The sequence below is a fragment of the Haemaphysalis longicornis genome, unplaced genomic scaffold (genome assembly GCF_048455015.1).
Source record: "Haemaphysalis longicornis isolate Haplotype H1 unplaced genomic scaffold, Haemaphysalis longicornis Haplotype H1 scaffold_2, whole genome shotgun sequence".
NCBI lineage: Eukaryota > Metazoa > Arthropoda > Arachnida > Ixodida > Ixodidae > Haemaphysalis > Haemaphysalis longicornis.
In genome coordinates this window covers 286,372,257-286,395,961 of record NW_027526295.1, presented here as the reverse complement: position 1 = coordinate 286,395,961, position 23,705 = coordinate 286,372,257, and the positions used below count along the sequence as shown (strand labels likewise).

The 23,705-nt window shown below is 51.6% G+C and overlaps 2 protein-coding genes across 2 annotated transcripts in view; one reads left to right on the top strand and one right to left on the bottom strand.

The window, feature by feature from the left end:
- Nucleotides 1–23,705, top strand: part of C12.1 (spliceosome-associated protein CWC15) — a 385,811-nt gene that overhangs the window by 154,819 nt on the left and 207,287 nt on the right. The window lies entirely within an intron of this gene.
- LOC144170808 (retinal guanylyl cyclase 1) overlaps nucleotides 1–23,705 on the bottom strand; it is a 220,827-nt gene that overhangs the window by 57,796 nt on the left and 139,326 nt on the right. Inside the window, exons 5-6 of the mRNA XM_077700820.1 lie at nucleotides 14,817–14,907; nucleotides 8,997–9,078 (exon numbers count right to left, since the gene is read on the bottom strand). Coding sequence (XP_077556946.1) covers nucleotides 8,997–9,078; nucleotides 14,817–14,907 — 173 coding nt within the window. The remainder of the gene's footprint in view (nucleotides 1–8,996; nucleotides 9,079–14,816; nucleotides 14,908–23,705) is intronic.

The window sequence follows — 23,705 nt, the reverse complement described above, 5'->3', positions numbered from 1 at the left end:
GCCGTAAACTGCACAAGCAGACCAGAGAAGTCGTCTGGGAAGACGTTCTACTTGGAAGTATTACAATATTCTGAACGACGTGCGTGATACGCAGCGAAACGCAAATGTCATATCAGTGTCGTTTTTAAGCTGGGGCTCTTGTTACGCAGATTCCCTCGCTCTAAGCCGGATTTATACCGGCGTTGGGTGGCAAACTTATACCCTAGTTAAGCCCGTTCTAGATGGTGCGAATTTCACCTGCGAATTCGCAGCTGCGGCGCCGCTCGTGCGGCAAAACGATCTATTTTTGTTATTTTCACTGCTGCGGCAAATTGGAAAATGGCAAGAGGTGTTCACAGGAGGCGTTCCGCTGTTCCAAACATTTGGCAATTTAGCCACAGCAACGAGAATGGATCGTCTTGCCGCACGAGCGGCGCCGCAGCTGTGAATTCGCAGGCAAAATTCGCACCATCTAGAACGGGCTTTACACGGCGAAAGTAACCGCAGTTAAGTTTAACCGTGGTTACTAAACTTTAACCGCGGTTATCGCCAACTGCGGTTTTGGATGTTGCACGCGAAATTGCAAGTTTGGTAACCGCAGTCACTTGATTATGAGCGCAACAAAAATAAATTACCACTCTTTTAACTTCACGATAAAAAAAACAGAAGCAGTGTAGACAAAAAGAAATATCGTTAAAGCATTCGCTTCTGACACAAACGCAACGCACTCGTGCGCGGCGAGAAGAGGGGCTTCCCCAACAGCTCGCAACCGGCTTGGTTTGCTTAGGTCTGTTCGGTGTTGGGAACTTTCATCTTAGCATCGCGGTAGACAACTGCTAATTACAATCCACAGCACAATTTTTCACCGCACTAACATCCATTTTCTCGAATGCGGAAGTTCTTTTCCGCGATCAGATTGATTTCGAAGAGCGGCGATGCGATAAGCTGTTGCTGCCGTGGTCTGGGACGGTTCGGGCCGCAAGCAGTGCCGTGCGGGCAGGCGCGCCGGCGTGTTTACAGGCACGGCCGACGCGCGCGCCGATCGTTTCCGTGTGCTTTGAAAACGCTTCAAGATTGCCTGCTATATCCATTTCTGGCGGACGACGCGCGGAATTTACAAATTTAGCACGGCGTTTGTCGTAGTTGATCTGGCGGATCGGGAAACGAGCCGCTGCTGACGGGCAGTCGCGCTGATTGCGAGAGCGATGCAAAGAACGTAAGCGCGTCTTGGGGACAACTTTTGGGCGCCCGCTATTTGAGAACCTTTGTCTCTTCCGAACACCAGGTGATTTTTTTTTTTTTTCGCCTCCGCTGATGCGCCGCCACTTGCGTCCGAACTGAATTGTGCGATTTTGAGCACTGCGGCGCTGAGGTGCCAAGCTCAGTTTGCGCTAACCATGGTTAGCGACGTAACCGCAGTTTCGTCTGTCGTGTAACGCATAAAACTGCGGTTTTGTCTAACCGCGGTTTGCTTAACCGTGGCCAACTGTGCCCGTAGCTCTCCATCCCCAGGCAGCAGGCTCTGCAGTGACCACTTTACTGACAACTGTTTTGACAGAACGGGCGCACGAACTCGGCTACAGCCTGTCGCCGTGCCCACGTTGTTTTCTTTCTTTCTAGCATAAATAAATTTCTAGCATAAATCCCGTTAGAGCTGCGTCGTCTCTCAAACCAAGACCCAAGTGACATTTTCGTTCTCCTTTGCAATTAAATTCTGCTTCATATTAACGTCGCATATTTCGGTATAGCATATGTTGCGATCTGAACGCAATGTGTATAGCCAAAATGCAATAAAGTGAGAACAAAATGCCAAAATCCGCCAATCGGGACGCTTATAAGCGGTTGAAAATCATAGCAGACGCCCGACTTCCGGGACGAGCCGTTCAACTTCCGGTGGCCGTGCGCGCGCCCGGCCGCGACAGCGGCGAAGCGCCATCCAGCAACTAAGTGGAGATCAGTGGTTCAGACTATGCAATCTCTCCCGTTTGACTCCGCGGGGCAACGTACGACCTCACTTGATTTGTAAACCTCGGAACATTAGCGGCCGCGTCTCAACGCAGCGAAATGATGCCACTCTGGTCAGGAGTCTTTCGTTGGTGCAATGCCAGAATTTCGGTTTGCATCTAGATTTATACCTCCAATATCGACACTATTTCACCCGAAAAATGGCGGAAGCTAAAAAAAAAAAAATCCTCCCACCCAGGATTGTCCCGGAAGGGGAGAACATCTCACACGCCTTTGGGAAGCCCTAGGAGAATGACTGGCGGTGTAAAGGCAAAGAACAAATAAAATCAAAATAGCCCCTCCCCCCCCCCCCCCTAACACAGGAAGAAACACGCTTTGCAACTGCACTCATCCAATAGAATGGATCTGAATTCTGCTTGATTCTTAAAGCCATTATTGGCACCGCAATCACGTGGCATCTCTTTTGAGCCCTCGAGGGTGCAAAGGAGACCAAATAAGCTACACAGCCCATCATCTGAAACACCTCTCCCGCAACTAACAGGGCACATAATCACTGCACCGCCGATGTTGTGTGGCGCTAAGTTTGAAAGGTTCTTTTAGTGCGCAGCACTTAAGCGCCCGCTCCTGTGGTTTCACGGCGCCGTCGTCCCTCGTTGTAACCGAGTGAAAGAAGGCGACACTGCGGACAGCGAGGCAGAACGAGTAGGAAAGCGGCGGAGGAAAGCATGGCGAAAGCGCGAGGGAGAGGGCGGTGTGCAGAGACGGCGCGAGAGATTTTCTCCGGCGGCGATGCCCTACAAGATAACCGAGAGAACGAATAGGCCACCGAGGACAGAGCGAGCAGGAAAGCGGAGGATGAAAAAAAATTGTGGTTGATTCGTCTGTCATAAGAATCGGTAAAACACGAAAGAGAAATGTGCAGCGAAATCTGCAGCTGAGCCTGATTTGCGGATCGGCGGCTGTCTAGTGGGTGTGCTTGGCGAGCGACGTCTGCTGGCGGTTCGCTTTGCCAAAGGCGTACTGGCGTCACTTCCGTGACGGATATGGCGTCAGTGAAATCTTGGTGCATCCCACCATAAAACACGTTCGTGTTAAATTATAAAAGTCGAAAACGAATGACCTTAAGTATAACGTACTCCTTAGTTCTAAACGTTGTTTCCCCGCAAGAAGAGCCTATGTGCAGGGGTGTACCCTTTACCGGCCGCTGGCTTCGTTGTACTGGCGTCATTTCCTTGACGGATATGACGTCACTCAAGTGTTTGTGTATCCCGGAATAAAACACTTTCGTGTTATAATATGGCGAAGTACCTCGCGGTGACGCGCTACGAGACAACGACAGAGTGTATTGCACGCCTTCGCACGTTCGCAGATGCGGCGATCCCTTCGTGAAACGCAGCAGGTAAGCGCCGTCACCCAGAAAACTGCACTTCGCCCTGCGCACAAATTTCACATGAGGGAGCATTGTAATAGTCAGCCAAAGTTTTTGCATTTCTTATCTTCTTCGGCACAAACAACTTCCCTTTCACGGCTGAAATTCTCTGGGTTACCAGAACTTGTTTCACATTAAACAGTGTTGTGCTTTGTATTCACGGTCATTTTAAGCAGCAAAAGCGACACAAAAGTTGTTACCAAATTCGCACGGGTACACTTCTGCAACATTGGCCAGCGGCAGCAACAACCACGAAGTCTGAGCACACGACTAAGATGGGGACCTTGGCGTAATAGCATCAGCTCGTATGCGAACCCTCCGCATTACGGCCCAGAGGGAGCCGATTAAGACAGTGGCGAAGCTGCAGCGCTCTCGTGTTCGTACGCAATCTGTTTCCCGACCGCAACGTCAGCACTGGGCACACAGAAAAAAATGCGCCAGGCTTCCATTTCGAGCCGCGTACGGATGCGATGAAACGAGACGTCGGCGAGATTTTCGGGTCGCGGATCAGGCCTCGTCTGATGATGTGCCCGTGGCGGTGTACCTCGCATTATGTCGAACTTAATAACGCGCCAGCCAAGCGCAAACCGCCAAGGAGGGGAGCGAGCGAGCGTGAACCGCGGCCTCTCCCGCTGCCTGGCCGAGAACAGATGTGCCGAGATCGATGTTCTATTTCCCACTCGTCCATCTCGAAGGTCGTCATCGGGCGGGGTTTTAATGCGGCGGCGTTAAATGGCCCAGCGAGCGAAATAGCCGCGGTCGGCATCGGGCTCCTGAACCTCGCTGCAAGGAGTTCCATGGAGCGCGCACCGCGTTAACAGAACGCGAGAAAAGGGCAACGCGCGCACTCTGCAGCCCCATGGGAAGCGCGGGCTGCATCTGCGCGCTTGCCTCACCCAGTGGCACATACGAATTCTCAACGACTGCGGTCCACAGACAGCGTGCTATAACAAGGGAACTCTAAAAGTTAACCGCGCTCATTTATTAAAAGACCCCTCCAACGAAATGCGAGACATTTCAGCGCAAATTTCGAGGGAGCACTCAGAGACTGTGCTAGGCCTCGTCTACCTCGACGATGTTATGGTATTCGCCCGGAGCTTATACGAGCACCTCGCTTTCAACTGGACATTAATGCGGTGTCGTTGGTGTCCCCAGATTTTGTAAAAAGACACTGACCATGAGCGCACCTGACGACCCCAGTAGATCTTTTGCGGTGTGAAGGTCTCGAAAAGCGAACATCAAAGTTGCATATTTAACAACGTCGTGGCCCGCATCGGGCGTTGCCGGCTATCTAGAGCCAACCGGAGCGCGGTTTTCAAAGCTCCTTTTAACGCGTAGCAGTCTTTGCCGAGTGCCCCCATAGCAAGGCTTGTGTAACAGCCTGCACATTTAGTAACAGATTTGAATTGTTATGATAGCGTAAATGGAGATCATGGGCCGAACGGAATTTTTAAAAACCAGAGAATACGAAAAGTAGAAAAAATAAAAATGTTACCAAAGCGAACTGACGCCGTAAGAAATATGCATCTTAAACACCTCCTGAACAAAACGAAGGCCGAACTAAGAAATGTGGAAAACAGCAACCAAAACACCGATAAAAAATAAGTGCCGTTCCACTCTGAAGAAGGATGACCTGTGCACGAAACAAAACCCGTTGGTTTGTAATTTGCGATTGAGCACACTTCCTGGCCATATAGCTCAATGAAACTTGGAAGGCCCGAAGCTTTACTCTAGCGGACAAACATGGAGCTGTCTGTTTCCCACCCGCGCCGTAGGCATCTTAGTGCTTGTGTAACATGCCAACCCAATCCGCTCAACCACGGAGGACACCGGTGAGGTCGCATTGGGCTCTTTGAGGTCCGCGTTTAAACCTCCCGCCAGAAGAACGGACATCTTCTCAGTAAGGGCATAAACCTCTAGTTGCGCGTGCCCTCCCCTCCCTTCACTCCCAACTCTTGCGCGCATAAACGGGCAACCGATTATGTCTGCGTGAAACACATCGTCGAAGATGTCGCTGTGAAAGCCATTTAAGCTGTAATATTAGCTCACGTCGGCGTTCCAAGCGGGAAAGTTACTGTTTATCTGGAAGGGACTCGCAGCTACTCGACGAGCTGGAACTTCAGGCGGTATCGGCGGCGGGCACCGGCAAGAGCAGCGACTTTCAGTTGTTATCGCGCCGATTCGCTCTTCTGTTCGGGCCGCCGCTTCTTCAATTCCCGCTCTTCTTCTCCAAGCGAACGAAAAGCATCCGTCCTATAGCGAATTAGAACATGGAAGGCCTCGAGCTTTATTCTAGTGGACAAAAATGTGGCTGTCCGCTTCCCTGCTCCATCATAGGCATCTTACTGCATGTGTAAACAACCAACCCAGACCCAAACCGCTGGATTACGGAGCACAGATGACAGGGCGCACTGAGTCATAAGTCTCCACGTTTAAATGCCCCACCAGCACAGCAGGCAGGTCATCGGGCGCGGCGCGAAACCAGCGGTGCCCGCCCGCCCCCTTCATTCCACCCAACGCGCGCACGCATAAGCTGGCAACCGGTGATGGCCGCATACTTAGGCGTGAAATACACCGGCGAAAATGTCCCTCGGAAATCATTTAAATGTGAATAAGAATTATGGGTTCAACCCGGCGTTCCAACCAGATAAGTTGCTCTTCAACCGAAAGGGATTCGCAGCCACTCATTGAGGTAGAATTTGAGGCGGCAACGGCGGCTGCTGTAATCGGTGGCGGCGACTGTCGGTCGTTTTTACGCCCATTCGCGCTCTGTTGATTCTCCGCAATCACCTGAAAACGGCGTCACCGCCGTTGTCAGCCGATTGCGCAACTTGTGAAAGAGGCATCGGTGGTGGCGAGGGGAATAACAGTTGTAAAAGAGGGGTTGCGCCGGCGGTGGCGACGAGGAGCCCCGGAGCCGCACCGTGTAAAGCGGCTTTACCGGAATGAAAACTCGGGGGAGGAGTCGACATTTACTGCTTCGCAGTGAAAAGGACGAACCCTTGCACTACTCCTTACATCGGCTGAAAAAAACCATGCATAATTTGCCAAGTAAGTGCACTTAATCGCTACAACGGAGTAAAATAGATCTCGGGAGGGGAAAAAATAAAACTTAAAAACAATAAAATATCCTTACCTATGCCTACTCATAGCCAAATCAGGCTGTATATAACTCACAGTCATTCAAGCGGCGTGCGTATGCTACGGATTAGTAAACAATTATCTGAATTTCTCCAGATTTCTCATCACGTGAGCAGTATATACGGGGCAAGTGGGCAATATTTCTGCGTCGATCGCATCGCTCTGTTGCAGAGCTGGCGACAGGGGAGCACAGAACGATACAGTAAATAGAGACATGGAGAGAGCTGCGTTCTAAAATGAGAGCTACGTCGCAAGGAGATGCCGCTGGAAGCGCGGCCCGGCCCCCGAAACTGCAGCAGCCGGCTTCGTCCGGAAAGGGGGCGCGGCCTCTCGAAAATGCAACCCTTGTACGCGTTGTAGAATCGAGTCTTCAGGCCATGCAAGGCGGCAAAAGACAAGGGAAATGGAATGGCGGCGATTGTACGCCGAGACTGGCGGGCAACGAAAGCAGCGGGAAGACAGCCGCTGCTAAGGAGAGCAGACGTGACTACATGGCATGGTCGGAAGGCCGCCGCAAAGCTCAGCACGCCACGGTCGGCATGGTTCGCCAAGGGTGCGCCAGGAACGCGTGTTGCGGGCTTCCAAAACCTGAGCAAATTTCGCGTGTCGGGCCTCATGGTTGCCATGGAGAGGGATTTGGTGACGGATTGTCAGAAATCCGCCGACCGACGGGCCTGGCATCCATCCTTCTTGTTTCGTTGCATTTTAGATGCAGAGCATCTGATTCACTCGCCTTGTCCCTCCGGCGTCGTCGTCGTTGTCGTCGTTGTCGGCGTTGTCCGCCCCTCCCCCATTCTCCTCGCCGCGCCAGCTGCGCTCTCCGCCGCTCACCCCCTCTCCTCTCCGATAGCGAACACTCTCTCGCGAGGGGCATTGGATTGGATTCGATTCGATTGGCTTGGCTTGGCTTGGATTTGGATTGGATTGGATTAAAGTGGATTGTGTTGGATTGTGTTGCGTCATAGCCGCGGCACGTTGCGTCATAGCCGCGGCAGACGCGCTGGGGCCGGCGCATGTGCAGTACTCTCTCTTCCGCGGTTTCCTCTCCTTCGGGCGCGCTGCGCATATAACCGGTGCATATCTCCGGCGAAGCAACATCCACGCTTGGCTCAAGCACCTAGAGACCACGCCGCTTTACAAGTACGCCAACGTCGTCATCGACTGGGACCGGCTTACGGAGTCCCCTCAACGCTATGCGCGCTATAAAACGCGGTCCCTTCGCCGCTCCGCCTATGCGTCGCATCTCCACAGGGGTTCCCGCGAGGGGAGGTGGGAGTTTTTTAAAGCAAAGCTTCCTACCGCTACCAGCCAACGGTTTTTCCGGGGCGTGCGGGACAAGAAACTCCCAACGCGGCGGAGACGGCGGCGGAAAGGGGCGGGGGGTGGGGGAGGGGGGGGGGGCAGAGGGTTTCACTCACGGAGCACACTGTAGATGGTGCGGCGAATTTACCCAGCGTTCCCCGCGCGGAGGTGCCCCATCGCCGGCGAGCGCGTCGGCGGTACGGCTTTCTCGTCTGCTTTAGCGACGGTTGTTTTGGAGCTTTTTTGGCGCAGCTTCGCGTCCATTGCGCGCTTCCTTCGCACGGCTTGATTAACTTGTTCCACTGCACCTCCTGGGTAACCCGGACACGACGGAATTAAGAGGTCGTACGGCAAAGATACGTTAAGAACTGGCTTGCAAAGTGGGGAAAAAAATTTAGAGACCACTTACAGACATCTGGGCGCTAGAGAAACGCTACCTTTTGCGCACTGCTTGCCCCGAATTTGGCTCTGTTTCTAAATTGATGAATACCAATTCGGTTATGTTATAGGAGGTATTACAAAAGGCGGAAGAAGCAACTTCTCCCGATAAATAGCGATTATAAACGTTCCCTCAGCTTTCTCGCAATTTTCAAACTTACTAAACTAACTAGTATAAATCGGTATAAATGTATATCACTAAGCTCACATACCGAATCGTTTCGGTGTTGGCTTGTGTCGCGCGGTGGTGTAGCCCCGAGCTAGCACATCGGGATGGAGTGGCGGCGTCCACCACTCAATCCCGGCCGTGGCCGACGCTGCTGCTTTCGGGGCGCCGCCCCCGCGAATTACATGTAACCGCTGGCAGAATCTCTCGTTTCACTATTTGTAGATCCACGTGTGTGAATTCAAGTGGCGTCGCATGGGCTATTGTTGTGGGTGTTGTTAAGGCTTTGCTCTCCAACCACCTTCACAGTGTGGATTGGAGCCAATTTTTTACATGACACATCACTTCTCGGAACATAAAGCTCTAATGAACACTGACTAAATTATGCTGTGTACATTACGTACATTTATATTGTGTATTGAAGGAAACCGATCTCAAAGCTGTCGGAAACACATGCTTTATAACCTGTCCCTAATCCGCCACAAAAAGACCGTCGCGGAGGGTATAAGAAGGCTTCCTTTCTGTGCAATAGTGGTGCAGTGCACGAGGTGTAAAAGATGAGAAGGCGTGGCTTACTTTCTTCACCGGAGCCGACAGGCTGATGTCGTGCTGTGACAGCAGGATCCTTCGGCGCATTTTCTTGACGGCCAGCTTGCGTCTGCGAGGAAGTGAGACGCTGAACTGCGGCAAATGCAAGGACAGTGCGTGGCGGAAAATAGCAGGGAATACTAACCTCGAACACGACCACCAACACGAATTTCACCTTCAGAGGAGGGACGCTAAGCATGATACATTTCGTTGCGCGGACACGCCTAACCTACCTAACACGTACCTTATATCTAACACACCTGAATGGTATTTTCCTTCTGAAGAGCTTGCTATAGGATAAAAAGGTGCGTTAGAAATACCGTTAAAATGTCAGCTGAAAATGTTCCCATCCATTTGTGAATGTAAACAACACAACAACCAAAATAGCCTGAAGTTGGCACTGCCTGATGTCGTACGCCTCAACGTTGCTGGTGACTGGGTCATAAGCCAGTTTATTCATTTACGTGTAAAAGTTGTGGGCTAACGTACGGGATAGCAGAGGACCCCGGCTATCTTTGCTAGAGAACGCTACGCGCCGTACACTAGCCCTGCGGAATCCGAAGACTCACGCACGGGTTCGAGTACTCACATGCGGTAGACAGGCTCCCGCAATCCAAAATGAGGCTTTATTGCCTGGCAGATACAGTGCATACACCAGACAACACGACTATCGCTCGCGGGGAGACAGTGGCTCCTGTCGCTCGCTCAAGCCGCTGGGCTCAGACCTCGATATCCGTCATCACGGCCGCGGGAGCAGGGGAGGCATCCCGAGGCGACCGATCAGGGCAGAATCTCTCGGCAGAGTCCGCGGAGCCAACCGGGTTCACCGTCATCGGGGCATTCGGCGTAGGCACAGCCGAGCCAACCGACTCCGACCAAATCGCCCAGTCGACTCCCCGGCGGAGCGCTCGTTCGTCCCGCAGGTCAGCTCGGAGGGGAAAGGAGATCATCCCCAGGTCGGGGAGAGGGTGGCGCAAAGGAAGGTGACAAACTGGTCCTCCTTCCCTCGCGCCCTCGCGCACACGTACGCGGCGAGCCGGTGCGGCGCGTCGCGCGGGGTCATGAAGAGGACACGACCTACGTGACGCGCCGGCTACCCAAAATGGCGGCTCCCAGCTCGCGGAAACATGTGCAGGCGAGGCGTAGGGAAACAAGGGCCCCCACAAAGTTCGCTTCTGTTCGCTCATTTTGAACTAGGCTGGTTTCAAGATTCCACATCTCTGCCTCCTCAGGCGCCGGCGGGTCTATTTCGCCATGCTTTATAGCGATACAAGACAAGCACACTTCTCTTCTGTCGGCACCCGAGCGCACCATCACGGCCACTAGATCAAACGCCCGTAGACCTGCCGACTCGAGCCGCTGTCAATGGGCGAGCGCATCTCGGCGGAGTTGACAGTTGCGGCCTTTATTTTCGGTGAGGGCGCCACCGTTCGGGGACGAACCGGAAATGCCGGAAAGTCGGTCGCGCAGCTGTCCGGAACAAGTGCACGGAAGGTGCGTGGCATCTCAAACGCTCGCGGTGCGGCGGCCCTGCGGGTATGAAATGTGATTGTCGTTGTTACTGAGGCCTTTTCCTGTGTGCGTTTTTGTGGTAGTAAGTCTCGCGCACGCGACGATATGTCGCGCAACTGCTGTGTGCCCCTCTACAACTCGTACGTTAAAAAAAGACCCGCGCGTGCGGTACCACGACTTTCCCTGCAACTGGGAACGTCGTTGGGCCTGGCAGAGGAATATTTTTCGCGAAGGACCAACGAGGAAAGAAAGTAAATGTGAACCAAGTGATAAGTCGCTGGTATGCTCCCCACATTTCACAGAAAGTGCCTACCGGAAAAACGCAAAAGTGGGAATCCAAGCACTGACTGCCGTGCTGACCGTCTTTCCGAGGTACCCAGAGTACATGCAGAAGGACAACGCAAAGCATAGAAAGCGTCGTAGAAGTAACTGTGATGTTGATAGGAGAATAGTAGAGAATATAAGAGTTAGCCCCAGCGAATTTTCCCTCGCACAGTGGTTCCGTAGAAACGCTCGTTCCCGAGTTCCCCGAAGAGGCGTGCGCAAAAAGTAGCTTTTCAACTGATGCCAAACCACCGTAGACATCGTGCACATTATAGAAGAAACAAAGAAACAGAGGCCCGAATAAAAAAAGCAATTTCTCGTCAATTAAACAAACTGGAACGCGACGAAATAAAATACTCAATTCAGTCGTATAAAAACCACAAGTAAACTCAAGTTTTGGTGCAGATTTTGGCAACTGAAAAAATGGACAAATCTGGCTGTTTTATAGCAACCAAGTGGCTAATTTCAACAAGAAAGAGCCCTCCAACTCTTCAGAAATACTGCACGAGTGTGTGCTTTGGAAAGCATGCATTATTTTCTCAAAAAAGAATCTAATCCTGTATATACGTTTTTTTTTGTTGTTGTGGTTGTTGTAGTCAAATAAAGACCCGGATCACGCTCCTGGTTCAATCTTTTGTTTTTGTTGCTTCGGTTCCAAGAACAGACTTACACAAATCGGCTTGGAAATGTTGCATGGCAATGTTGCACGTCGGCAATTGGACTTGCAAGTGTTTTCTTACTTATTAGAATCTAAATATGCATCACCCTTGAGCTTAAAGCTCGTACTGCCAGTGACGTTTCCAGAGATTTAATACACAATGCAAGACGGTGCTACATGAAAAGCGTTTGAAACCGGGGGATGCGAACATAGCACAGCTAAGGAACTCTAGTGCAAGCTCGTGCTGTTGAAGTTGTAACTTGGTAACAGATTCGGGCTCCTTGTAAGCAATTCATTGCGGTCGGCATCGGAGGTCGCGTGTATGCGTGGATATCTGATTATCTGTCTGACAGATCCGTCTTTATGTCCACGAAGGACGGTGAAACAGCCTCTCACAATGTCACGCGAGGTGTGCCACGGGGCGGCATTTTAAGCCCAACCCTATTTAATATCAGCCTCGTTGGAATTGAGAAGTGCGTGCCTCACACTGTTGAAATATCGCTCTATGCTGACGATATCTGCATCTGGAGCTCTGGCCGCAACAGGCGAGTTTTACAATCTCGCCTTCAAAAAGCCATCAATTCTATAGCGGACTTTTTGACAAGACGTGGCCTCGAAATCTCGGCTAGGAAATGTGCGGCAATAGCCTTCACCAGGCTTGATGTCTCCCGCTATCATCTTTCAGCGGCAGGGGTCCCCATACCCTTTGTGGACTCACACCGATTCCTGGGCGTAACTCTTGACGGGTCGCTGACGTGGTCCCCTCGCGTTCGTTTCCTGAAGGAGAAGCTGGGCTCCTTTGCTCAGGTGTTACGCATGCTGAGTAGCCGCTCAGGAGGATGTTCTATTGGGCCCCTACTACGTCTCTACACAGCACTCTGCGAAGTACTGCTCCGATTCAGCCTCCCAGGACTCGGTCCTCTTTCCAAGGCCAACACAAGGCTGTTAGAAAGTATGCAGGCCCGAGCTCTGCGGTTTTGTCTTGGCCTTCCGAGGACAACTTCTACGCTCGGGACCATACGAGAGTCAAGGCACTTCTTACCCAGTGTACTCATCAAAGACGAGCAACTTCGCCTACATTTGCGGCTGGCGACTAGGGCCCATGGACACCCGCTGAGCTCTAGCTCCGCCTTAGAGGTGCAAGACACTTTGCCACCCTTGTGCCAGAAGTACCCCGCACCGCTTCATCTCCCGCCCTGGATGTACTCCCCTGGCGAATTGTCACCTGACTTATTGCATCAGCAATAAGTCATGGTTGCCAATTCCAGCTCTAAAGTACTTCACTCTAGAGCACATGTGGAAGTGCTACCGTAACCACAAGCATATCTACACCGATGCATCGGTAACGGTCACCTCATCTGCGATTGGAATCTGGGTTCCATCGACGCGGACTACAGTTGCGGCAAGGTTAAGCCACAAAACAACATCGACAACCTCAGAACTTGCTGCCTTGCGCTCCGCTTTCCAATACATTATTGGGCGAGAACCTTCTGTGTGGGCGATTTTCACAGATTCACGGGCGGTGCTTCAACAACTGGCATCGTTTCCGCGCGAACAACTGGCCCACGAAATACACACCCTGCATACACAGGTTGCCAGCTCGCTTCACGAGGTAGTGTTACAATGGCTATACCTGGACATTGTGGGGTGAATGGGAATGTGGTGGCCAACGAAACAGCTTGCGCGGCCCACACCCAATCTCAGGTCATCATACAGATTCCTTTCTCTCGACGTGACGCCGCGACACTTGCGTACTCCGTGGCGCGGCAGTCACAATTATAAATATGGACGGATGGATCAAACAATTATCAGCCGTTGTACACAATTGATCCCGCCTGCAGCTTCCGAATGCCGTGTGGCCTGGGAAAGCGCGACGAAGCAGTTGTTCAGCGCATCCGCCTCAACGTCGCTTCTACCCGCCACTACCTGTACAAGATGCGCCGAGTTGCCTCCCCTCACTGTCACGTATGCAGTGTTCGTGAGGACATAGAACATGTACTGTGTGTGTGTCCCCGTTACCACACCCCGCGGCTAACCTTGAAGACGACCTTGGGACTGCGTGCTGATGCACCACTGAAACTTTGCGACGCCATTGGCCCATGGCAGTCAACTGCAGCGGCAACACGGAGTAGACGGGCCTTGGTGTCATTTCTCCGCGACTCCGGCCTGAACAAAATCCTGTGAACGTTTGCCTTAAGTATATCACTGTGCGTGTGCTGTGTGCGCGAACCTGCGTCGGTCAGTTCGTGTGTGCTTATTTGTGTTTGTAGTGTTTGTATGAGTTTTTGTGTCATCGCTTCCTTTTTCACTTTTGCACCTCTCATATTCATGTGGAGTAGCAAGCCAAGCTCGCTGCCAGGCTGACTTCTCCTCATCATTAAAGGCATTCCTCCTCCTCCTTCTTGGCGCTGAAAGCCTCGACTTCCCCACACGCAAGCTGTTCACACTGAACAGCGTGATGATTGCGAGACTCGCCTGGCACAGCCGAGGAGTGATGCGGGGAAGTACTGCGGCGCTGGCCGATTCGTAACAGCGGGCGTTCCGCCGCACGATGGCAGGCAGAAGTGAGGCTGAGCCAATCTCAAGGCATTTGCACGATAAATCGCAGCTCCCAAACTACATAGAAATTCCAATCGCATTCGTTTCTTTCAAACATAGCGAAGCATAATGGCATATCGTCGCTGTCGTGAGAGCGCTTCTCCGAAGCTAGCTTTCCCCGAACGGTAGCGCTGCGTCGGCCACCGAGTGAACTAGACACCGGACGCCGTTTTAGCGTCACGTAGCAGGCCGCACATTGGGTGCGCTTGATCTAGAGGCCATGGCATCCCCCCTCACCCCCTGTTACGCAGCCGATGCTTCGTCTAGCCCGTAATCCCGAGGTCATGCGTTTATGTCATGCCTTATGAGTTGATGTGTTATGGGTTCATGTAAAGTTTATTGTTATATGTTACATGTCTATGGTTAACCGTATTCACTGCTGACGTGAGTGCCTCTGCTGTCAAAATGGACCAATCGAGCATGTGGATTGCCCCATTTTGACTGGCCAATTTAAAGGCTTTCTACTGCAGGAAAAAATTGAAGAGTTCTCAGCCTGTTAGGCCACGACACGTCTTTTGAAAAAGCGTTGACCCTTTTTCTCTCCCTCTTCAGTATACGGGACATGAAAGGTCATGAATAAACCGAGGCGAGGTACACAGGGAAGATAGAAGTGCCGTGTAGTTTACAAGCGTGCACTGGCAGAGTTCAGTTTAGAGGGACAGATTAAATGCCCCTCGCCCCGTGCTTGTGGCTGCAGTGTGCACTGCAGTTCTTACCTGACTAGTGCGGCGACTCCCAACGCTGCTGATATGCACACTAACAGCGATGCTGTCACGCCCACTGTCTCTCCGCTCGTCAGGGGGAAGTCTAGAGGAGACAGAAGGCAGAGATACGGACAGACACTTCAGTCGTTGTCGCCAAATCAAAACCACTCTTCAGAAAGGCCAGTGCTGTTGTGTCAGCGAAAACAAAATTGGCGACTCTCTCTTTGGCCTACCTCCATTTCGCTTAGAAGAAATGAAGTAAAAGGATATTAACAAAGTACTGTCGCCACGTTGCTACGCTTCTTTTTATGGCCTTGATCGATGCTTACTGGCCTAGCCACCAATGAACAGCACCTTAAATACAGTTAAACCTGGATGTAACAACCCTCTATGTAACGAATTCCTGGATAAGAACGGTCTTTCTATCCCCCACTGCCAACTCATTGATACCCTTGTGTTTGCAACCTCTATTTAACGAAGCTGCAGTGCGGTGGTTAACCTTGACGTAACGAAGCCGCTAGGCTGATAAATGATTGTTTTTATCGCTTTTAGTGAAAAATCGCCCGGAGAAATACGCTTATTTAGCGAATACTAGCACTACTGTATGAAGCCAGCATCTATGAGAACATCTAATTGTCTAAAAACCAACTTTGTCAAGATGATGCTTATGAACGCAGCGGCTAGTGCCATCCGGTGGTTAAGGTAGCAACCACTTCTGGTTTTTATTGGTAGCATGCCACCGCAGCAGGTAGCAAGGGCAACTACACTTCCCTTTTTTCTTCGCGCGCACCGCAAACTACCGTGCATTCTCACGTGTGAGTGCGGTGTCGGTTCGAGACGAGTTTTCAGGTGCTAGGCCTGCCTGTCGGCGTGTGGTCGCGCGTCTCCACTGCTAACTGTGGTATCGGTTCTTCAGCGATGAGTTCTGCTGCCAGAAAACGATAAGTTCTGTCTTTTCATGAGAAGCTCGCAATTTTGAATGCCGGTCCCTCCCTTTGGAATTTCTGTCCGACGCCCGGCACCCTGTACCATGGGAGTATGGCAGTGCCAACAAACTCCAAACCTACCCCCAATCCCCTTCCAAACTTTTGAGCAGTGGATGGCTCGTCTGGTCGATTGGGACTTTGGACAACAGCAAGAACTAACTGGTCAAGAGGGCCTGGACGGCAAGTCGCAGCCTGGGTATCCCGGAATAAGGATGCCCTCCACCGGGCGAGTGCCCTGTCATCAGCACTTACGCTCAATAAATGTTTGTTCTCCTCTCCACTCTCCTCTCCGGTACAGTATGCCAGCTAGCACGCCCTCGACAATTTCCAGTGCACAAAAGAGCGTGAAGTTTGCGAAAAGGCGCACTTTCAGCATACGGCGAAGGTGGTACTTGAGCTACGATTGTGAATATGGGGGTAACTTCACTTCCCTCTGTGGATCGCCGTTTAGTGCCTAAGTTCGTGCGAAAGCAGAGGCGCCACTCACACAGTTTTTCATTGTGAAATAAATCCTTGAAGGGTCAGTTCACCATCACTAATGTCTAGCTGGCATTTTGGTTTTCGTTACTGCTTCGTTCACGTGAGCCTTAAAGGCCAACTGCACTCAAATTTCCCTCGGCCAAATTTACTTTGAACGTACAGTGCGTACCACCAAACCAACTGGGACATGATTGGTAGCCCCGTGAACTGCGTTGTTAATTAGCTAGAAACGTTTAATATGGCTATGACGCAGGGGATGCTGCACCTGCCGGCGCATCGCAAAAACAGCCATGAAGCGGAAGTCCTGCGCTCTTTCCTACAGCCAGCAAGGAGAACCGGTCGAGCTCCGCTGGCCGCGCTTCCCCTACGGCTGCGGCGAGGACGAAGCATTGAGCGCAGGTTTTCTCCAGCCGGCTGGCTGGCCCTGTGCGGCCTCTCGCTCGCCGGCTGGGCCAGCTGGAACGTCACTTCTGCCAGGCCGCAATGGCCAAGCTATTCTCAATTGCGGTTTCAAAATATCCGATTTTCGACGGTCGTTTGCGCCGTGACTACGCGTATTTCGGCCGCCATATTTTGTATTATTTTTAGAATGACGTCTTCAAAAGATTAAAATTCTGAGCGCAGTTGGCCTTTAAATTGGAACCTGCGTGAAACGGAAACCTCTATGTAACAAAAAATTACCATCAGCTTTTGCCATCTTCGTTAAATCCAGGTTTAACTGTACTTCAACGAATGATAAATAATTATAGAACGCATTGAAAATGGTCCCTTTCCGCTTCCAGTTCTTTGAGTCAGAAAGGACGTTCGTACGAGAGCTGCGCAGTATACCACCAGGAAACGTTGCGCCAGCGTAGTTCTAGTGAAATGTCGTCCATGAAATGTCCCCTAGTGAAATGTCGTCCGGCATGCGTGCAGGCTACAGTTCTTGCGTGAGCACGCCAGTCTTCGTGCCAGTGGGAAATTTGGCGGGGTCTGATTTGCCACGTTAACGGGGAGGAGCGCGCATAGGTAGCATCCACTGCAGAGGTCCAGGTCTCCCTGCCTCAAGAGTCCTACCCTCGCGGCGAACACTGGGAGACCGCTGAGCTCCTTCTGCGCATGTGGAACTTTTTTGTCACCTAGAGCGCCACAAGTGCCGACAAGTATGCACTCCCTCGAAATTTCTTTCGCCTGTTCTCTTTTTTCTTTTTGAATTCTCCGAGCCGGCGGCCGATCTGCGGGTTATTCCTTCGCCACGATGCGGTAGTTTCCACCTGCTGAGTTAGCCTCTGCTTTCGCATAAAAAAGGCGTTAATAGAGTCACCTAGATATGAACCGTGTCAATCGACACTGGCCTTGAAACAGCGTGAGCCTGAAACCCCTCGTACAAGCTGCAGAGCTTGTACATGGGGTTCTGCAAAGGGCGTGGCTATACTCTCAGAGTAACGTAACGGCAAAAAAAGGCGGTGGCTCTGGCGACGGTAGCCAGAGCCGTTCAAATGACAAGAGCGAGCAAAATAGCAGGAAACGCGACCCTAGCAAACGCTAAATGAAAAGAAAAAGCAAAGACGACCCCTCCCGTTGCGGCAGTTTGAAAGCTGCACGCATTCGAGCGGCGACGCAGCCAGCTTTGTTTACCGAACATAAGGTACGATGACTACGTGCTCTGCCTTCATTTTTTCTTTCTTCTCGTGCGCACACGCTTGTTTGGAAATAGATGTCCAGTGTGGAAGAAGTGGGCGTCGTAAATGTATGGGCCTTGTTTGCACGTTCTTGGTCTTTTTTGCTTCGCCTAACGGCGAACCAAGTGTCTTCTTCATTTCATGCGAGTCCCAACTCACACAAGGCTACGTACCGACAGAGCATCGAAACACCCGCAGAGGCCTATTTCGGCCAACGCTGCCGCGTGTTTTTCTAAAATGGTGCCGACATAGAGCTAGTCACAAAAGCACACCCGGCGTCGCCCAACGACCTCCACAGCGTAAGTTGGCGCCATGTGATATTTTGCAAGGCTGCTTGGCCAGCCAGATGTGTGGACAGCCACGTCCTCCCACAACCCTGGGCTGACGTTCGTGTCAGCTGTGTCCAAAAGTACGCGAGGAACTTCTTCGCACAAGCATGCAGGCCGCCATGGAAAGACGGTGCAGATTGGCTCCGCGTGATGTACTCCCGGCCTCTTGGCTACAAGAACTAAAGATGCTCCCTTTACCTCGAAATATGGACCCCTCATGCCAAGAGGGTCGCCGACAATCATGGGCTCAAGCGCTCAACAGCACCCTCGGCGGGGATCATACAGAGACGCCTCCCAACATCGGGGGCAGCAGCACGCCATCCTCGGGGCAACCATCAGAACAAGCATCTTTGCGTGTGTCTCACTCAAGACCCATAACATGGCGGCAGAAGAAGAGGCAGCCATGGCCGCGGCTCTCACACAACCAGGGGTTCGGAAGGCAGTCACCGATTCCCAACAAGCCCACCAGAATTGCCAGCCGGGGTGGGTGTCCAGAGCTACAGTGCATAGGTTAAAAAACCACTCCTAACCGGTTCTATTCAGCTCATATGGACGCCCGCTCACGCTTCCTTGGAGGGCAACGAATACGCCCATCCACTTGAACAAGCCTGTGCTTTTACCCCCAGAGCTATGTAGCTGCACGAGGACATTCGCACGCTTGTCACGTTCAGGGACATAACCCTGCACCATTATCGCCTTCAGAGACAAACCCTACCCCCGCACCACCCTGACCTTTCCAGGGAACAGCAATCCACCCTATGGCTCATACAATTCGTCTCCTTTTCACGCCCTACGCGTCTTCCCTTAATGCCGCCGAATCGCTACGACGCTGAATGTAAATTTTGCTCAAAAGTAGGAACACTCCGCCACATAATCGGGGTGTGCGACTTTAGCCCGGAGCACCCTCTTCTCTTCCCGTCAACTACCGAATAAGAGCCATGGGAGATGTTGCTGTCCAGCCCCTCTCTACCTACCCATCTTCGGCTGTTGGACACAGCACAGGCGGTGCGGACTGCATATCGGCTCCAGTAGAGAAGGCACGAATCCTTTGGGCCGCCCTCTCGGCCGTTCAGAAACCTCAATAAAAGTATTTCCTCCTCCTCCTTTTCTACAAAAAATAGGCCTGCCCAGCGAGCTTGTGTGTTATTTGGTGCACATTTGGCAGGAAAAGTGTGTCCATAGATGCCTCCATGCATATGCACATAACAGGCGAAGACAAATTTATGCACGTGTTATCTGGCCGTATCTCTGGTGCGAGCTTCGATATCTACTAATTGCCATGACTGGGGTCCTGAGCGTCCTGGCTCTTGAACTCTATGGCGTTAGCGATTATGTTGGCACGTCCTTGCGTTAGCGCTCCGGTCAGGTGCACCGCTATCCTTCACAAGACGTGGCCGTCATTCCCGCTGTTATAAGACCCAGTATGCCCCACCATGCCCACCGTGCTCGGCTGGTCAAGTTCCAGCTACTATGACGGCGGACGGCAGTTTCCAACAAGTCCAGCCCGTCCAGCTGAGGGGTTTTCCAGTTGGCAAACACTAAAACGTTTGACGCTTCGATAAAAGTTTATTCATCATCAACTGCCAAGAAGGATTGATGTCGCTTGATATGATATCCTAAGTTACTCCGACATAACAATATTATGTAGTGGTATTTTTGTGGTATACTGACAGGTATGTCTCAGACGCAAGTTCGGCGATATAGAAAAACGAGGCTACGGCGTAGGGGCTACTGATTGCTTTAGACCTCGAGAGAGTGGGCGTGCGCGAACACTCGCATACGTGAGAGGCTTTGTACTTAGCCTCCAAGCGAGACCCATGCTCCGGGGTTAAGAAGTAAGCCTGTCACATCAACAGCGTGCGTATGAAAAGGTCATTTACACATTAGGGCCTTGAAGAATGTTAGCAACAAGGACAGTCTTGTTTATTCTCATCATCATCATCATCATCATCATCATCATCATCATCATCATCATCATCATCATCATCATCATCATCAGCATCAGCATCATCAGCATCATCATCATCATCATCAGCATCATCATCATCATCATCATCCTGCTAAGGTCCACTGCAGGACGAAGGCCTCTCCTATTGACCTCTATCCGCTGCTGTCCTGCGCTGCTCGAGTCCCTAGTTTACCCCTGAAGTCCGTATTTTATCCCTCCATCGTTTTATTGGCCTCCCCCTCATCTCTTGGCATCCACTCTGTTACCCTAATTGTCCAACGGTTGTCCGTTCGCTTCACTACATGACCAGCCCAAGTCCATTTCTTTTGCGTTACGTTTGAGCTACGATATCTTCGACTCTAGTTTGTTCTCTGATCCACGTAGCTCGTTTCCTATCCATGAGTGTTATTTTTAACATTATTCGTTCCATGGCGCGTTAAGCCGACCTAAGTTTGCTTAAAGCGCTGGACACATGTACGATCGGTACACGCGATTCGCATGCGACTGATCGTTACGACTGTCGCCACGACTTGTCGTACGCGTGAATTTGAGACACATGACCCGATGCGCGTATACGATGCGTCGTCGGCGTCGCTCCGCCCACTGTTTTAGCTCCATGGTCAGCTACGACGATCGCTGAGCTGAATTTGTAGATTCCGCGCGTTTGTTCGCAAGAAATGGATAAAGCAGGCAACCGTGAAGCGTTTTCTGCCTTCCGAAACAGTCCGCGCACACGCCGGCCGCGCCTGCCAGCTCGCACACTCAGCGCACGGCCGCTGGATGAAAGGCACACCTTGCGTGCGCTCTCACCCAGCGGCCGTGCTCAGCGGCTCGAACCGGCGCAGGCCACGGTAGCAACCGCTTGTCGCTGCTCTTCTGAATCAATCTGATCGTTAAAATGGAGTTCAACACGCGAGAAAGTAGGTGTTAGTGTGGTGAAAAACTGTGCTAGGGATTGTTGTCAGGGCTTATTTTAAAAGCGGCGATCAGATATCTGCGGCGATGCAAGCCTACGCTGACCGGTCGCCGCGGCGCGCGGTGCGCCGACCGGCCGAGAGATGGCAATACCTGCGCGGAAGCATCGAAACAGGCTACGCAGATTTCTACGCGCCTCGAGATTCGCGATCGCTGCGCCGCCTGCCGCCGCTTCTCCGCGGCGTTTGCGGGATTAGCGCTGCGTGGCTGATAGGTGGTCATGCAGTGTTTTGGTTTTCTTTCGCTTCTCTTTGCCTTTTCGCGCTCTAAACAACTTGTTATGGTGACGTCTGTAAGCTAACTGCACGTTTAGGGCACTTAAAAAAAACAGCTGCGTCTTGGTAGAGCGCTCTAACGCCAACAAGAGCTACCCGGGGAGGCGGTTCTGCGCGCTTCTTGGCCGCTCTTGCGGGCGTCGGCCATGGCAGCAGCATATCACCGCTGTCACCTTCGAACACGTCAGCACAAGTGAATTTTATTTATTGTCGCCTCGTTTAGACCTGATATTGGCACTGTAAAAGGTTGGTTCGTTTTGCAGCGCGGACAACAAATGCGGCTTTGCTTCGAATACGTACGTCGTAGAAAAATATATTTCGGGGATGTGATAACCCAATAGCTGACAAAAACTTGTGCCTTTTATGGGAATATAAGCCACGCGAAAATATTAAGTACGGAAAAGAAAATGTTAAGTCAGATATGTGCCCACTCATGCCTTATAGTAAGAACCAAGGTATATGTTAATGAAACCACGGGAAAATGAATGGTCTGCAAGTAAGGAATAAATAGAATAGTACGGGAATAAAAAAAAAAACGAGTGCAGCTTCTGAAATGCTAAAGACGTTTGTTTGAGCAAGGTAGTATTCACCAGACCAACTAGATGCGAAATGCACTGATATTTCGCTAGACATGGGCGGGTGGGGGGTGGGGGGGGATGAGGAGGAGGACGCTCAACTATCGTTGTTTACAAATGCGGAGCGAAATCAACGAATGAACGTTTTAGTAATCACACACAGAAGCTGCGTGTTCACTTTTCGTTTGTTTTTCGCCTTGAAAAACGGCTGATCACTCGGCGGACTCATTTTTTGAAGAATACTGGGTAGGCAGTTCACAAGCGATACGAGGTGTCGTTGGAAGAGTTGATTGATTGATTGCAGGGTTTAACGCGCCGACGCAACGGAGACGATGAGGCACGCCGTAGTGGAGGGCTCCGGATTAATTTTGACCACCTAGAGCCTTAACGCGCGCCGAAATCTCGTACACACGGGCTCGTTGGAAGAGTGTCGTATCTGATAAGGGTCTCTGATTTCGGTTTATGCTAGATTCTGCAGTCTCCCTGTGTCATAACTCATATGACGGTGTTTCGAAGAAGAGTTTGGTCACGGACGCGGATTACTCTTTAAACCCATCTTCGCGCTTCTCGTGGAGGATAAATGTAACAGATGAATCTTTGCGAGCGCTCACCTCGCTCGGGACAAGACGACCCAGCAATAAATTTGTCGTCGTGTGCTGACTCCGGAGTGTAATTTTGCATTATCCATCGTACTTCTTTGGTACAATGTTTGTGAAATTTATGCCGCATTCGCTTGTTCATGGTACTGATCAATATCTGATATGTGATATTGGCAGGCGTAACTTGCGTGCTGTCAGGTATGAGTGCTTCGCTAGATTTTGTAAGTGCACAAAGTCGATTTACATCATAGTGTGTATGGCCGCAACATGACCATCGGAGGAAAGACTGCTTACGGAGACACAGTCACTAAATTTCAGGGCAGCGGAATTGCAATCAGCTGCATGCAAATGCTGGCTTCGGGACGCCGGCCTGTGACACACGCCTGGCGCTCATATAGATCTCACTAATATCGCGTCATAAACGTTTATACTCTCGTGAACATACCACGCTTGCAAACAGAGTGCCTGCTCCACGTTATTCGGTATTTCGAACGCGGACAAACGGTAAATCGCTGTCTTGAACGAGCCCCAAAAGCAACGGCGACAGGGGGGAGCGGGCCGGGGACTCCCACGCCTGCATTCGAAACGGGCCGCTAGGGGGATTTCAGTGGCGCCCCTACAGGCCGCGCTCGAGGCAACGCGGTTTTGACCGTTGCGCTTTTGGGTATAAATACGAGCCTCTCAAGCGCTATGATCCATTCCTGTTTGAGCAGTGAATCCATGCTGTCACTTTGCTCGAGTCCTGTTCTGTAACCTCGCCCGTCGGGGCATTGTTCTTTGGCTTCGGCTCACCTACGTTAGCCTACGGCTTCGGGACTTCTTTACCGCTGCAACAGCGCCTGGCCGCTCTTCACACCACGATACCACGCGTATGTCGGAGGCGACGGAGCTCGGCTCGGGTCGGCCCATGGGGTCGCAACAGTAGGCTTACCATAGCGGCAGATATCTTATCGCCGCTTTTAAAATAAGCCCCGATAACAATCCCATGCACAATTTTTCACCACACTAACACCTACTTTCTCGCATGTGGAACTTCTTTTTAGCGATCAGATTGATTTGGAAGAGCAGCAACA